Consider the following 17143-nt stretch of genomic DNA (forward strand, 5'->3'; position numbering starts at 1 on the left):
GTCTTCCCTACCCTCACTTTGGACTTGAGCTTACTGTGATTCCTTGATGGTGGTCCTAGGGCTTTTCAAGATGAACAAAAGGAGTTCAGAGAGAGCAGTAGGTCCCAGGGCACAAATTTCTGTGGCCCACAGGTTTGGACCAGAGACCCTGGGCGGCCCCCTTGGCATCTTGGCCTGTCTCCAGTTCCTCACTCACATGAGCCCTTACAGAAGCCAGGCAGCAAGAGGAAACTCCTGGGCTCTTAGACTCAAAAGAAACTGGGGCTTCAGGGCTAGCTAAGAACACGTAGCAGTGTGTATGTGTGGGTCCCCCGCCTTCAGGCAGGGGTTTCACCGTCTACTTCAGCCTGTGAGATAGGCCCCACTCTGGACTCAACCAGAGAGCAAAAAACCTTTCTACTGCTGCAGAAATAGACATGCCCTGGGCTGTGGAACCCGACTTTGGCCTGCTTACCAGGAAGCCTGCCCTTCCTGGTCTGTGCTAGGGAAGGGACCAGACCTCCTTTGCTTCCCCTGGAGCCCCACTCCTAGCCACCCTGCCACAGCAAAGTACCATTTCCAGGCTTCAGGACTTGCTCAGGGTTTTCTCCCTGCACCTAGGCATCATTCTGCCCACGTCTCATCAATAGAATAGCCTGGGAATGCAGGGTCAAGGCCACCTGGAGGCCTGGGGAAGGTGCCATCAGCCACAGGCAGCTTCTGTCTCCACAGGACTTGTTTGTATTCCCAAGTGCTGCAGAGTTTTCCTCAGAGATAAGCTCTGCCAAGCAGGGACAGAAGTGTGGCAGCCCGGGGCAGCCCCATGAGAGATGAGGCAGGGTTTTGAATGGAAGTGATCCAGCACAGGGTGTGTGTGTGTCGGGGGTGGATACATCATCTTTTCCAGGCTGCTGTTACCAGGCAGCTCCAGGAGATGTCTTGTCCATACCAAGCCCTGGCATGGGCTCTAGTGGGTGCCACACTTGGCTCATTCTTGGCTTACCAAGTTACTCAAGGAACATGTGCACTGATCCTAAGCCTGGAGTGTAGCCAGCACCATCTCTTGGATGCAGAGAGGAGGGGGTACCCCAGGGAGATGCTTAGCCTTATAGTGCATGTGCCCAGGATGAGGAGACTCGGGCATAGGTTGAAATAGGAGTTTGGGGCCAAACTGCAGCCCCATGAGGCAGGGATAGGCCTGTTCTATCTAGCCTGTGTCCTGATTGCCTGAGCCGTGCCATCACACTCCAGATGGCAGCTTCAGAGTCTGCAGCCCTCTGTATGCCATATCATGAAGGGAGAATGGTTGATCTCAGTCTCCTGAGGGGAGGGTCAGGAAGGCTGGGACCTGGTCCTCGCTCTGCTCACCACTGAAAACCAGAACACAGAGAACAAAGCTCCTGCTTTCTATTTCTGCTGTTCCAGATGCAGCTTTTGGAGCTGGCTCCTTTAAGAGGCCCAGGGTGGGGCTAGCTGCAACAGGAAATGAAGAGAGATCAAAAAGGCATAGCACCTTAAGCCTGGCTGTGATCCTGGGGTGGAGCCTTACTGGGTGCCCCTCCCCAAACACAGGCACATAATGGGAATGCGGGCAGTCTAAGCTCCTACTGGGTCACTGTGGTTGGGGGTTTGGGGCACAGGGTCAGAAGGGGCAGGGCTTCTCCTATTTGGGCCTTGGTGCTATGATCTCCCAGCTCCCCAGTCCCTTTGGAAAGCCTGAAAGGCAAAGCTGGGGGCAGGGCACGTGCCTGGAATGTGAGAGGCCTCACGTTTGATCCCCAGAACTGGAAAACAAAGCCAAAACCCTAAAAATGCATGAGGGGGGGGGTGCATAGAACAGATACCTGTACCTACTTCAGACAACCAGGCACACTGTCCCCGTCCCCTCCCCCATTAAATATTTGGATCCAAAGAAATCACAGACAGCCTTTGCTCAGTTATACATTTTATTCTCTAATAGGTACAATACTAAAATAAACACAAATTAAAAAAAAAGTTTTATTAAAACAAAACTGTACAAAAAAGCAGTATACTACATTTTAATTACAGAACAGTCTACTGTCCAAAAGGCACTAATCCAGAATAGGAGATACAATGAACCAGGACTCATCGGAACTATTTAATCAATACAGTAGAGCACTTGTTTCTTTGACCATTTACATCCAGAAACAAGAGCCTCTTGCTACAGTCATCACACATGGTTATAATCCGAGTCCTACTGGGAAGGTGCAGTATCACTTCCTAGAGAGCAGGCTCCACCAGGGGCCCAGGAGGGGGCTGGGAGGATGTGGGCAGAGGTGGGCACCCAAGCTTGTCTTGGCTCTGGCCATTACTGGCAGCCACTCTAACCCCTCTCCTGTTTAGCACCAGCACAGCGGGTTCTGAGATGCTCCAGGTCAAGCAGGAGGTCTGGTGACAGCTCCAAGAGGGAGGCATCTGGTAACCCTGTCTGAAAAGGCAGCAGCTACCTGGAAGGGGGTGGGGTATGGCCCAGTGACAGCCGGGCAGAGCTACCTGGGCAGCAGACAGACTTCCCCCTACTCCCTGGGTCTCGAGCATCCAGCGATCTTGTCTGGGAAGTCGGTTTCTAAAAGGGGAGTTTGCTTCCCAGAGACAAGTTGGAATGCCATGCCGGGTCTCAGGGTGCAAGCCACTTCCCTCCCTAAGGGGCGTGATCGGAGTTAAGCCCTGCTCCCTCTCTGTTCACGGCCAAGACACCTCTCTGAGCCCAGGTTTATCATCACAGACTGGCCTAAGGAAGAAGGATACTGCAGCTTTCCAAACAGTGTTACACAGAGAAGACGAAGACAGGCATTGATGGTAACAAAAATAAGTAACAAAGAAGTGGGGTTAACCGAATCTCTTCTCACAGCGCCCTATACTACACCCTCCTTCTGCTTAGCAGAAAATTGTACGTACACAAAAATACAAATACACAATTTGTAGAACAGTCTGGTTTTAATATATTTATATATATTTATATTTATACGAGTGGCAGGTTAGTTCATTATATAGAGCTTTTTGCACTTTTGGCTCATATGCAACAAGGCTTATAAATTCAGCTTTAGCTTTCATTCAGATTTTATAGCTTTTGAACAATTTTTTCACATTTAAAGCAGCATCCAATTTGCACTAGGAGTCTGTGGTGATTACGGGGAAAGATGGGGTCAGGAGGTTATGGGGATGGGACGGTATACATTCCAGTGTGTGTGGCATGTAAGGAGGATTCCATGTGGACAGAGCTTGCCATGATGACCCCTTGAGGTAGACTGAACACCTTACAGCAGACTCAGACACAGGTGTGACACCCTCAGGGATACATGGCACACAAGATGGGAACAGAGACCAGAGGAGACACCAAAGGGAAACACAGAGACTAAGACACACAACGGCCGAGGCCAGGAGGGCGCTCTGCCTCCCGCCCCCACTCATCTGGCAGGATCCTACACAGCCATCACAATGAATACCTGCAGGCAACCTCAAGACATCTGGTCCCTGGTCCAAACACGTGAGCTGCGTTCCCAGCCCAGTGAACTACACAGGCTGCGTCTAACAGGAGTGGCTGTCACTCCTTAGCATTCGGCTCTTGCTAAAATGTTCAAGTCCAGTCAGAGCCCAGAACCCTGGTCCTCTTGATGCTCTGACTCAGAGCTGTCCTCCACCAATCACGCATCTGGCTGACATTCCTCAGTTACACCGGGCCTGGCAGCTGCTTGGCAGACCGTGAGTGCGCCATCTAGAGGAGGGGAACAGCACTCCTCAGGGGCGGCATGGCTGGCATGTTCCACACAGCCTCACTTCCGTCCCCTGGTGGGCCGCTCCCCCACAGCTTCCCCTTCTCTAGGTGAAGCAGCTCTACTGGTAAGGTCGTCCATGCCTGTTACACGTGAATGCCCAGTGTTTGCATGACTCCATAGTCTGAGCACAAGAAATCCTGGGTTATTAATGAAAATAAGGTGCCTGTGTGTGGATTGTTCCTTTCCACTCATCTGTCCTATACCCCATGTAAATAAAGGCCTGGATCTAGTTCAGACTTAAATTATTCTCAAAACAAAACAACTCCTTTTTAAAAATGCACACTGGATCTTTCTACAACTCTACCGATGATGACCCTTGGTTCCTGGCTCCCTGGTATCTGGGCTGTAGATGTGGCCAGGTTTATCAGCTATGACCCCTGCCTTCTCCCAGTGCTGACAGACAGAATTCTGCTCAGAGGTCATCTCTCTCTGCTTCACTCAGCAGCCACTGAGCTATAGCTAAGTAGACTCCTTAGAACCCCCTATGATCCAAGACCACAGTCACATCCACAGAAGGGACACAGCGAACAGTGACAGAGCCAGCCCTCTCCCCTTGCTTGCCCTCGTGACCATTCTGCCTGCAGGATGGCAGGGGCACCGGGTAGGTGGGGGCGCACAGCACCCACCCTGAGGCTGGGTATATGGTGGGAAGGACAGGGCAGAGGCCAACTCCCAGGCAGGCCCCTGAGGTTTGTTACTTGCTTAGGCACTTAAAACATAAATATGAATTTTATCCTGGACGGTACTGCAGACTCAACATGACCCTGGCCATGGAGGGGAGGCTGAGCCCATGATCTCAGAGAAGCCTGGAGGCTCTTCCAGGGGAGACAACTGCCATACTCTCGGCACCTTCCAGCAGAGTATGTCCTACCTTACAGCCAGTGAAGTTACATGGTGGCTCAGGGGCCAGCTTGGCCACTGTGGTCCCTGGTCTGCATCCGATGAGGTGCAGACTACCCTGACACACTGTTCAGGGTCCTTGTGAGAACCACTAAGAGAAGAAGGGAGCTTTCATAGTGGTGTTGTGGTCGAACCCAAGAGCAGGAAGGAGAAAGCTTGCCAGAATGGCCAGTGTTTGCAAAGAAAAAGCTCTACCGACCCCGAGAACTTTGGTTTTTTTCTGGTGCCCATTTTCAGAGATGCGTGATGAGGTCCCCACAGATTTCAGTACAGTCAACATAGGCATCAAGGCAAATGATAAAGGGATTGCTTTCTGAAAGCAGCCATGAGCACTCACCTCCACTCAGCACACAGAGCTCACACAGGCACCTCCCTGCCTGCAGACAGGGCCCAGGAAGCATCTGCACAGTGGCTGTTTGCGTCCCTACAACCCTAAAGCCATTTGGTCTTCTCATGTCATAGCCTCAGCAAGCCATGGAGTGGACAGAGCGTCTCCCAGGTGAGTTCCGGTGAAGCAAAGTGGGAGGGGATTCTGGGCTCAGGAAGGTTCAAAACAAGACTGGGGAGAGATTTGACCTGGAAGTGCTGGGAAGCTAAATCCTGGAGGAGCAAGGGACCTTCAAAGGAGTCCCTGGGACCCGCCTGTCTCGAGCCCTGGGTAGGCGGCAGGCACTGACTTTACTCCACAATTTCCATGGCACCTTTGGCTGCCAACAGAGATGCAAAATCTTGATCATACCAAAATGAAAGGCACGCTTTCTCTCCAACTCAAGGTGTTTTGGGGCAGAATGAGGACGATGTTAAGACCCCACTGGCCAGCTAGTCTAACCGGCCTGCTGGGTCCTTCAACTTTGTTCCTCAGTGCTTCTCATTCTCTTGGGCTGTAAGCTACCCATGATGTGACAAGCGATCAGAAAAGGACAGTGACCCAGCCAACTCTTGGAGAACCTAATTTTGGGAGAAAGTAAGAAAAGAAGGTGGGAGGGGCCCAGCAGGTCATCAGTGCCTGACCAATAGTCACTTAGCTTCCATATGACCCAGGGGCAGCTTGCTCTGTTCCTGCATTCTGGATATTAAGAAGTTCTTATTCTAGACCTAAATTTGGGTGTCTTCAGGCATCTATTTATGGGCTGGTCAGTGTTGAGGGGGCAGGGTGGCACTAATAGCAGAATAATACCAGAACACCAGAACCTTGGATTCCACAATGCCCCCACCTTCCTTTCTGATTGTGGGAGAGGGAGGGCAGGGTTCACCAAACCCTTGGGAACTCCAGTATGAGAGGCCTCAAAGTCCCAGGAGTTAAGTGCTGCAGGAACTAAAAGAACAGGCTCGGGTCGTCCCGGCCGGCCGGGTGGGAGGGCTGGGGTCTAGCAGGCTGAGGCAGGGCTTGAAAATCAGCTGCAGAGAAGACAACACAACTAGTGCCTGTGGCACGGGGGTGACCCAGAGCTGCTGGAGAACAGCAAGCAGGTTGGCAGTGACCTCAGCAGAACAAGACAACACATTCCCCCAATGCCACTATCATCCAACTCTTACAATAATCATTTCTGGGATTAGTTTAAAAAAAAAAGAAAAAGAAAAAGAAAAAAAAAAAAGCTATTCAGAGGCAAATACTACCTACACTGTCCTTGATGACGAAGCCAGTTTTGTGTTTTGAGGTGGGGGTATCTGTGGGAATGCAGGAATATTTACCCTGGATAGGGTGTTTTTAATCAGAGTGGCCCCCTGGAGCACCCAGGCAGATAACATTCGGGCTTCTGGTTGAATGTCAATTCTGTCTGTCCAGATGCTCACAGGTAATCACTGCTGTGCTGTACGCATCACACAAACCACAAAATTAGCTCAACTAGTGACTTTTCAGACTCGAATCAGAAGGCGGCAAAACTGAAACTACTGGAGACAGACAGCTACTGCTCAGCAGCTGGAAAGGAAGCAGGCTTAAAAACCCAGTCCTCAGCAAGGCTCACACCTCTGACCTGCAGGCAGGGGAAGGGACACAAGGTGACTTTGACAGAAGCAGCAGCATTGGCCGCCCTTCTAGGACCACCGTCCTGTGTGCACGTCACTGAAGGTATGTGGGAGGGATCACACCGGAGCATCTCCAGGAACAGAATCTTTTCCTCGCCTCTGTGCGTCTGCGTGCTGAGGGAAGAGGGCTCTCTAGACCCTTCTAGGCAAGTGCTCCACCAGCCATTCCACACGACAAAGCTAAAACCAGCATCTTGGTTGAGTAGTGTTCTGGGTGAGAGGGGACACATTCAGTAAAAGGGTGAAGACACACAAGGCTATAACCACACCCACAGTGTCCAGCCTGAGAAAGGACAGGTCTCATGGCAGGAGAGAGCTTATAAAAGGCCACTTAGCACTGGTAGCTGCTGGCATTCCTGTGGACCCTTCTGATCCTCTAACTGAATCAAGGCTCCTGCAAAGGATGACTAGAAAGAAAAAAAAAAGCCAGACTAAGCATCAACTGGAGGACTAGCCAGTGCCTGCATCTCCTAGTCCTGAGGACACTGCAGGCTATGAGGATTACATGCTGCTGCCTGAAGGCACAGGTGCACAAAGAAAAACAAGTGGGGGTTGGTGAAAACATGGCTTTAGAAGAGCCAAGAACCCAGTACTGACAGCAGTACTGAACTCAGTACTGACAGCACAGGAGGCATGCAATAACCAAACAAGTCTGCTATGTGCGAGTCGGGTATGCAGACACAGCTTCCTGCTCCTGAGGCCTGAGTCCACACATTCCGGTGTGAGGTCCACTGGTACCTGTTCTTGTCATATTGTCTGCTCTAGAAATAATCAAGTTCCCAAGGAAGAGCCTAAAAATCCTGGAAGCCCAGCAAAGCAGCAGGTGTCCCCAGGGGAGGTGTTCCAGCCTCCAGTGAGAGGGTGAGGACAGGGAGGCCCTGCCAGGGGCTGCCTGAGTTTGCTGCCTAGTTTCTGCCCCAAGTAGCGTAGGTTGAAACTGGACAGAGGTTTCAGAGAATTTACAAGTCAGCTGCAGGCAATAGCAACCCCTTCTGGACCTGAACTGTTTCCCAATCCTCTCTCACTTGGGTGGAACATGAATCCTATGTCATTATTTGGTTTACTGAACTGCTGTTCCCAAATGTTCTTGGGAGCACTGGTGCTCAAAGGGAACAAGGATGGGGGCCCTGCTGTTCTCAACCACATAAAGGACAGAAATCTTCTTAATTATGACCATGCCAATCTACATCCCGCTAAAACAGCTAATTACATGTCAGGAAGACACTCAGTCATTCGGAACAATTGCCATTATACTTTTATATATTCATTCTATGCCACCCCCCTCAATTACCATGGTTACAATTTGAAAAAAGATTCAGCCAAACCTTCATTTGATCACAGTACACCATCATGAATTTGCGAGTTAATTATGGCTGTATGGAGCCAGTCTTATTTAAAGAGAGAAGATGGACATGGAGTCAGGGGAGCTGGCCTCTTGGGTGTTCTAAGTGGGGCACCAAGTTCTTCAGCAACAGTGCTTGGAGCTGTACAGCCTGAACACTAGAGACAGAAAGGGCTTGTCAGCCAAGGATGGCAGCAAAGTCCCTGCTACCCAGCAAGGGCTCGAGGTAAAGGGTGGGAAGAGCTCGGGAGGGAACTCCACCAGTGGGAGAAGGCTGCTCACATCTCCCCTGAACGGAACCAACTAGATTTAGTTCTGGATGTCAAGAATGGCAAAGCAGCTTGGGGACATCTGGAATCCCAATGCAAACACCTTGATGACAAGATGACAGGGACAGATGAACCTTCCCTCAGCCTCAGCCTCTCTTGGTTAAAGAAAACCAGTGCTGTGGAGTCTAGGTGGCTCCGGCTGATTTGTTCTCTTTCCCACCCTCAAGACACTGTAATGAAGTAGCTACAGAAACCTTTCAGTTTGCAAACTCCCAGCTTCTCACAGTCCACAGATAGGCACAAGGCTTCACTTCTGAGCACCTGTCAGTCCCGCGTGCTGCCATGAGGTGCAGTGTGTCTCCTCTTCAGTTTAGAAACAAACGGCACACACTGGGTAAGAGAGGAGCTTTTAAAACCAGAACACGAGTCTGATGATGTGACGGGTCCCTAAGCCTTCCCTACTGCCTTTGGATGTCAGTTCTCTAGCACAATAAGGAAATCACTCTTCTCAAGTGATGGTCATCTCTGACATGGAGGGTGTGTGATGAAGGAGACTAGGCACTACAGGGCCCTGTTCTGAGCAGATGCTACCATGACAGCCTTAGAAAGCGCTGGCCATCTGTGGCTACCTCCTTGGAAAGTCTCACTGCTGTCTGGGTGCTCACTGTTACAGTCATAACGCACACTATGGAGACAGTGGTAAAGGGTCTTCAGAGCTGTAGCTCAGTTTGCTAAATTCAGTATGGATGACAACTGGCTGCCCAATCCTGAGTAAGCATGCTGGCGCGCGCACGCGCATACACACACACACACACACACACACACACACACACACACACACACACACACAGAGGAATGTTGTGCGTGTGTAATTCCTACCCCTGCCCCAGTGTACCCCCACCCAAGTCCCACTCAAACCTACGCATTACTGGTCGATGTGCCCAACCTTCACTTGAGAAATCTTAAAAAATAAGTTTGGCTCAGTAAAGCTGTAAGTGGATTTGGCTGGTCTCAGTGCAGCCTCAATGAATACAGTAGTGAAACAGAGCTGATAATCATAGCAACAGATGACATCACAGAGATGGCCAGAGACTGACGCCCTGCAGGAGGCAGAGAGCCACTGAGCCCAAGACCACCAACCACAAGAAAAGTTATTGCCTAAGAACTTGGTGAGGCTCACAGGAAAAATCCAGCCTGTTCTCTGGCTTTAACAGCAGAGCTGAGTTAAACGGGAATGTTGTCTTTAATCCCAGCACTCGGGAGGCAGAGGCAGGTGGATCTCTGTGAGTTTAAGCCAGCCTGGGCTACAGAGTGAGTTCCAGGACTGCCAGGATTACACAGAGAAACCTTGTCTTGAAAAATTACAAAAAAACCAGAGGGTGGGGGTGGGGTTGAAGCTGCTTCTCACCAAATCCTTTTTGGGGCCAGGGAGAGTAAGGACTTGAAGGGAACACTTTTAGAACAGGCTAGAGAAGTCACTGTGGAAAGGGGATTATCTGAGTATACAGAAAAAGGTTACAGGCTTGGCAGATGGAGTTCTGGCTCCCCAAAACAGGAAGGAAGGTCCAAATTCCAAGGCAGACTAAATGCTACCCATTAAGCCTGTGGTCAGAAGAGAGAAAAACGTCCCGTGAAGTCAGCTCAAGACAGAGATGCAGTGCTGAAATACAAAATGGAAGGGGAGCCATTCCGAGATGGAAAGAGAGATGGGGGCATCCTGATGGACTAGGGTCTGCTATCGCTAGTGCCTGACGACTGGTAGCCAAGAAGAGTTCCTAAAGGGAGAGAGCTGAGATGACTGTATCAGAACCCTCCGTGTGCTGTCCCTATGAGGTAAAAAGAAATCCAGATATCTGCTCCTGAAAAAATAGGTGTAGCTGAATGATAAACCTCCCAGGAACCAGAGCTCTGGAGTGCAGTACAGTAGTCCAAACAGGCTTCTAACTCCCTCAAGTCTTTGTAAGATCACCTACCGGGCTAGAGTGAAAGGAACCGAGGGCTGTCTGCCACCCCATCCCAGGTCCCCTCCTGCAGCCTGCCTCATGTGGTATTCGATACAAACTTGGCTGCTGTGAACTCAAGTGTCTCCTGGGTTCTGAGGGCACTGTGGAGTCACACACAGGAAAGCACGGTATTGCCCTTCCTGGCCATCCTCTGCTGCTGCTGCGGTTGTCTTCAGCTAGGCAGGGATATCTTAAGATGGGCCTTTGTTAACAGTCGCCATGTAAGGTATTAGAAGGTGGGAAGCTACCGTCCTACCCGGCAACAGTAACTCTGAGGACTTGAAAACTCAACAATCACAGCACACACTACTACGGCTGTGCCCTCCCGCGGCCCTTTCGGCATCTTCCCTGGTCAGGAAGGCACAACTCCTAAAGAGATCTCCAGGGCCACCAGAGGTACTGGTGGTGGGAGCAGAGACAGGCATGCAAGGAGCACACAGGACTAGGAGTCTAGAGGCCCAGTTCATTTCCTTTCAGCATGGGGAGTTGAAGTTTCGGATTTCATACCACACCTAAAAGCTGGAAAAACTCAAGGAAAGATTTACCGTCCACAGGAAGGAGAACGAGTGTGCAGCTATCCCAAGAGCTTGGGGACCTGGACACAAAGGGAGACTCTGACCTGGTGACTCCCTAGAAAACTACCTGATGGTACATTTGAACCTCGATCCCAAAGAAGCAAATTCATACTGTGGGTCAGATAGCACAGCTTCCTGTAAGGCTCTGTGTCCGTGGGCATGCGGCAGCTCCTCCAGCAGAAGGACTAGTGAGCCCTCGAGCTAGCTCAGCAGAGGCGGCCTCTGTGGCCAGTACGCTCTTCTGGTGCCACCATACTACCACACAGAGCTGGCACTGCCTGCAGCAGCCGGGGCTTGGTAGCCTCCGCTGCATTTCTCCCTCTCAAAGGTCTTAGGACAACAGAACATTTTGCTTTTCTGATGCAGTCAGAGTTCTCTCAGAAACTGGAGCTGTATAAGCAGCCTGAGTCTGTTCCTTTAAAAAGGCAAGCAAGAACAAATAACAAGAAAGAAGCCGTCAATCATAATCACCTCATGGTCAATCATGGATGTGGCTTGTCAGAAAAATATGGTCCCCCCTCGTTCTTTCTGATCCAACTGAGAATAAGCAGACAAAACTCGACCAAGGAGGAAAGACACAATAGGTATATTTCTTCTTAGTAAACAAAAGGAAAGAAAGACAATGCAATCTCCTAAGTGAAATGAAAAAAAAAAAAATCAAATAAATGATGGAAGATTCTAAGTAGGTGTGGGGGTTCCTGAGAATAAGAAATGCTACTCTTAAATTTGTGGGTTCAAGTACTACAGTAAGAGAAGATGGCTCCATTTTACTTCAGTTTTTGGAGCTGGGAAGAACGTATATTTCCCCCTGAAATCCATGAACAGGAGCAGGACCAGACCCTACCTAGAGCTCTTCAAAGTCACAGACGTAGGTGGGGTAGCATCCTCAGGGCCCTCAAAGACAGTCGACTCCTCACATTCGAGTGACCAAGACTTACACCTAAAGGGATAATGCAGTCAGAGTGTGCCCCAGTAAGACCAGCTACATGCTGTGGATACCGAGTATCCGGCCAGCCAGAAGGGGAGAACAAGGGTGGGGTGCTCTCCTCTCAACAGCTTTGAAGTCCAACACATCTGCTGAGGAAGGAGGAGGTAAGGAGATGGTACCTACTTTCTATCTTAGAAATTGGTTCAGGTAATGGACAAAAAGATGGAAGCCCTGCTTAATGGCCCACTCCACAACGCCCTCCTAACAAGGCTTCATCAGACACACAAAGGAGAGATGGGATGAGGCAGAAAACACTTAGCCTCTCTCAGACACACACCGTGCCAACACACTGACGGCCGCTTCTTCTTACCCACAGTGACAGTGTGTCATTTAATCAGGTTGCCAGGATCATTTTCATACAAGGCCAGCAGATGTAATTTTCTTTGATGCATGAATAGTTCATCATTTTGCTACTAGATGACAAGGTGATCACAGGGTGACTTTATAACGCAAGTTCACTGTTTGGTATTTTGAGTTCTCAAAATGAAAAAAAGATTTATCAAATATAAATATCTTTAAAAAGTAACAAAAGTGCTACATATGTGATCAAGGAAAAAAATTCCATTAGTTACTGCCGCTTAAAGTAGATTAAACTACAAATATTACCACATCCATTATCAATATGGCTTCCAATTATTAAATAAATTGCCTATAGCAATATAGCTTTCACATCTCCACAAGGACAGAGTAGAGGGAACAAAAGCAGACATGTCCTGCTGTGTCCCACACACCCACAATACAAGTGAATGTCCCCTGCTTTTTCTGCCCCTAGCTAGGCAAGGGTCTGCATCCGTGACAGTCCCCGACAGAGTCCTAGCAACTCTGGGCAGGCTTCAGGTGATGGGTACAAAGCCTGCTCTTTCACTCACTTTTGATCTCAGCTCTATCCTTAGAGACTCTTTTGGCAGCAAGGAGGGGGCACCAATAGGAGGCAAAGCAACTTCCATGGTATCTCCAGCACTTTCCCAGGCAGGTGCTGGTACCGTGTGTGGAATGTATAGTGGCTCTGAGAACTGGGCTTAGCATCCATCCGACATTCAGATCATACCCCCCCCCTCCCACCACTGCTCTCAAGCTGGAGTTTTGCTTTTCAGAACTTGGGGTTTTTTTTGTCGTTTTAGTTTTAGGATCGTGGTCCCAAAGGCAGAAGGCAGTATGTTATCTACTAAGTCACACAGCTTGTAAGAGGAAAGGATGTCTGTGTTGGGCATGTTAACATTAACCAGGATCTGAGCTCGGGATTCCAATGACATTCTTAGCACAGCACCCAAAGAAGTAGAGTCTAGCCACGCTGTGACTAGGAGGCACGGCTTATTGCAGCTGAATCAACGAATCTCCGGCTGAGGCGGGGCTCTAGTGTTCCTTGCGCTCCGTGGATACTTCCCGGATGGTGTCTGTCGGTCCTGTGCCACTACCTCAGCTTGCATCCTGTCAGTCTTGGGGCAGGAACGGGGTACAGCCTAGTGTTACATGAATCTAAAGGTACCCAAGATTTTACACAGAGCCTAGTATTTGAGAACTGAGGGTTATCTAAATACCTGGAAGCACTTTCTTGGAATGCTAAGACGGAGCAGCGAGATTGTTTAGCCTCAGGGGCTGGGAGAGGAACGTTTGTTTGGTTGGTTATTACTTACTGGGATTTTAATACTGAGAGAGTATATGCAAAGGCTGAGGGCACCATGCCATCTTCACAGAACAAGACCCTAACGGCTACCTGACATACAAGAAACTGTAAGTTATACTGTAAGAACACATGTTAAGGACCGAGGAAAGTCTGCTAAGGTGCTACGTCTAAACTAAGTGAACTGCGACCCTCCTTATCAGTCATCGTCCAGGGCCTCGGTCTTGATCTCACTGGCCCCCTGCCGGGCCAGTGCCAAGATAGTGTGGTTGACGGCTGCCATCTCCACAGCTAGTGAGATGGGGTCTTGGTGGTCACTATGGCTCGTGCTGTCATCCTAGACGTGTAGAAATAAGAAATGAATGTTATTCGTTGGCCGGGAACAGTTCTCAAGCTTACAAGAAGGCATGCAGGGGTGCCGTGCAGGGGACAGAGCATCTGCGGAGGAAACGGCCCAGTGCATCTCATGGTGGAGTGAACTGTATTTAAGTAGACACTGAATGGACATGGGTCCAAAGACTTTCAATGCTTTTTGTGACTCAACAAATAAAAAGGACAAAAATGGTTTGTTTTGTTCTTTTTTTCACTGAGAATTTATTTATTCTATAAAAAAATTGCTAGTGGTGATCAAACCTGAAGTGATGAAATAAACTAGTAATCTGGGTCTTCTTTTGACAACAGTAATTACCGAGCCCAAACTAGCCCACTCCTAAACCCACAGAGCTATTGAGTGGCTACTGGAATCCGTGGTGTGTCACTGTTGAGAACAGTACAGAAAATGTAGAAGTCTGACAAGTCAGGGAGGGGTCCTCAGTTACACAAACCACAAGTACAGGATCCCATTTAGAGCTAAGTGAAGCTCTCCACCCTCTACGCTCCACATAATAAACAGTAAAGCTGCTGACAGGCTTAGTGGTACATGTCTGTAACTCCAGCACTCCCAGGCTGAGGCAGGAGACTGCAAGTTCCAAAACCAAACCAAACCAAACCAAACCAAACCAAACCAAACCAAACCAAACCCAGACATCAGAGAAACGAGGCCGTGGAGGAAGCTGTCCTTACAGGGTGTGTGCTGGGCACTGAAGGTGCTATCAGAGAGAAGGGGCGTTTCTCACCTGTCACATCTTCAGGGGACTCTGTACCAAAGAGCTTTTGAAAGGGGAAGTCCCTTGGGGGAAAAAGCATAGGATGTGCTGCCCTCAGGGCATCTGCAAAAAAAGATGGAAATGATCCATCTATGTGGGTCAGCTGAAAAATAACAGGAACGTTTCCGACAAGGAAGGAAAGAGCAATCTCCTGAGCCAAAGCTGGAGCTGTGCTTGGAGAACCAACTCTTGTGAGGAGATAATCTTCTGGGACACATGGGTGCTACTGTTTCTTTCTGGCTTTTAGACACCAGCCTTTAGGAGTTAAGAAGGAATCTGCAGAGAATCACATGCCAGTCTGGAGTATTGGGGTACACAGAGGTAATGAAACACAGAGAGAATGAAGAGCATGGCAGACCGAGGGACAAGGAAACCACCAGAAGAAAGAGCAATGCTTCCTCGCCAGAGTCTAGGGAAGGGGCCGTGGGTTCTTTGAATTTCTCAAATGGAAATGGAATTAGATCCTATAGAAAATCTTAATGAAGTCTGTCCACACGTTTGTGGGTAGGGGAACCTCCCCAACTGTAGTCATTGACTTATTCCATGCAGTGGCCACATTTAAATACACTTTCCCCAAGCAATGCAGAGCACACCAGGATGAGATGAGAAGACATGCGGGGGTTGCATTTATGACAAGATGAGTGCGTCAGTGTCCAGAGAGACTCTGGTTAACCATTCCTCTGGGCATGAGGGTTCCCACTGTAATGGGGCTGGAGTGGGTGGGGCCTTCTGTTGTGTCCCGCATGGTCCATATGTAGGCACCATCACCGCTGCCCGCGTGCCCCTAAGTGCTTCTCAAACACTGTGTGTGTGGTAAGTGGTTAACTTGCTTGTTTGGGTCAGATCCTTCTCTCTTCTTCTACCTTCTCTGCTTCTCTGCCTCCCTCTGAACTTCTTCCCTCCTCCTCCTCCCCATTGCGTGCTTGCCAAGTGTCCTGTTGTGTGACAATAAACCCATAGGGGTGGATAGAGATTACTCACAGATTTAACAGGACAACAGAATCTTACCACATGAAAATCTAACTAGACACATGAGCAGAGTGGAGGGACACTGACTGCTCCCCCCACCTCCCCACACGACCACACCCATGGCCTTGAGTTACCATACGCCCCACCACTCTGTAACAACAAGCCTCAGCTCAGCCACCCACCTGCTCGGAGTAGTCATTCCCGTCCACGTCATCACTGTTGGAATGGCCTCCTGGACTCTGTACATCTATCCCATGACTCTCCAGGATTGCTGCTTCTTCGAAAAAAGCAAATAGATCCCTAAATTATCTGCTGCCTCATCACAGTGGCTGAACCATGACTTTTATGGTGCGGAATGTCAGAACATAGTTAATCTGTTTCTAATGAGCTGTAAATGGGAGAGATTCAACTCTGTGTAACTCAGTGTAGAGGCCTGGCTTCCATACACATTAGACTACCAACCTGGACTGTTGGGCACTTCACAAAACTTATTAAGTCAACAGCTGTCCTGGTGGGGCTGTACAAAGTACAGAATCGGGATGACCAGTAAGAAGTCTATTCACAATGAAATACAACTGTACTTCTTGTGGTGCTGGGTACCAAAGCCAGGGCTTTCTGTCACTGTGCTACCCCAGCCCCTGAAATACAACTTCAGAAGTTTAAATGAACCTTTTACTCCTATCTCGTCCACTCAAATCTCACTTTTACCAGCTCTGGATAGGACAACAATCCTGTATTTTTTTCTTTTTTTAGCTGAACGCACATTTTCACATGGTCTCCCATCCTCCAGCTTTATTAAGATCTGGTTGGCCAGTGGCAACTGTTTAGAGTATACAGCTCAGTGTGCAGCAATAAGTATACACTGTGAACTGACAAAATTAGGGTTAGGGTTCTAACCCTATCTCCAACGGCAGATTCCGAAATACCCTCTATTGCTGCTTTTACTTCCAGTCTGATGAAATCTCTTGCATTCCAGCTACTGATCAGATGTTCTCAGTGTCTAGGGCATAGTTGCAGCAGTAACCAGAAGGCTGGGAGCATCATAATTCCTCTCTTAAAACCCCCATAGATATCCTTAACATAAGCCACATGAGTAACCCATTGCTCAGGGGTTAAGAACAATCAGCTTTATAAATAACAAAGATGTTATTAAGATATAGATAAAATAGTGCAGGTAACACTGACCTTGGGATTAAAAAGGCAAAGAAGAGAAGAAGCACCGCTTCTTCTCATCAGACCTAAGTGGTACGATACTTAGACCTGCAGCAGCAGCTCATCAACTGGCCACTCTTATCCATTTCTAAACTTCTCATGAGAGAAGGCAGTCTCTCTGATACATTACCGATATTTGCTCTCCTCTTGATCTCCTTCCGTCTATTAGCGAACCAATTATACACTTTCAGAGAGGTAACTCGTTCCAGGTCAGACAGCTTTTTGCCTGTGAATGCACGCAACAAAATTCAAATAATCTGTATCTTGGATCCAACCAAGACTGAACTGTTCTTAAGAAATATGTCTCTGCTAAAA

The 17143-nt window shown here is 49.0% G+C and overlaps 1 protein-coding gene across 1 annotated transcript in view; it reads right to left on the reverse strand.

Annotated features, from left to right (window-relative positions):
* Positions 1-9659: 9659 nt before the first annotated feature.
* Positions 9660-17143, reverse strand: part of Hmbox1 (homeobox containing 1) — a 140522-nt gene continuing 133038 nt past the window's right edge. The window contains exons 8-11 of the mRNA XM_036198652.1: positions 16959-17054; positions 15799-15893; positions 15511-15582; positions 9660-13839 (exon numbers count right to left, since the gene is read on the reverse strand). Of these exons, the coding sequence (XP_036054545.1) occupies positions 13702-13839; positions 15511-15582; positions 15799-15893; positions 16959-17054 (401 nt within the window). The 3' untranslated portion in view covers positions 9660-13701. The remainder of the gene's footprint in view (positions 13840-15510; positions 15583-15798; positions 15894-16958; positions 17055-17143) is intronic.

Source organism: Onychomys torridus, chromosome 9, assembly GCF_903995425.1.
Source record: "Onychomys torridus chromosome 9, mOncTor1.1, whole genome shotgun sequence".
In the NCBI taxonomy this organism is placed as follows: Eukaryota; Metazoa; Chordata; class Mammalia; order Rodentia; family Cricetidae; genus Onychomys; species Onychomys torridus.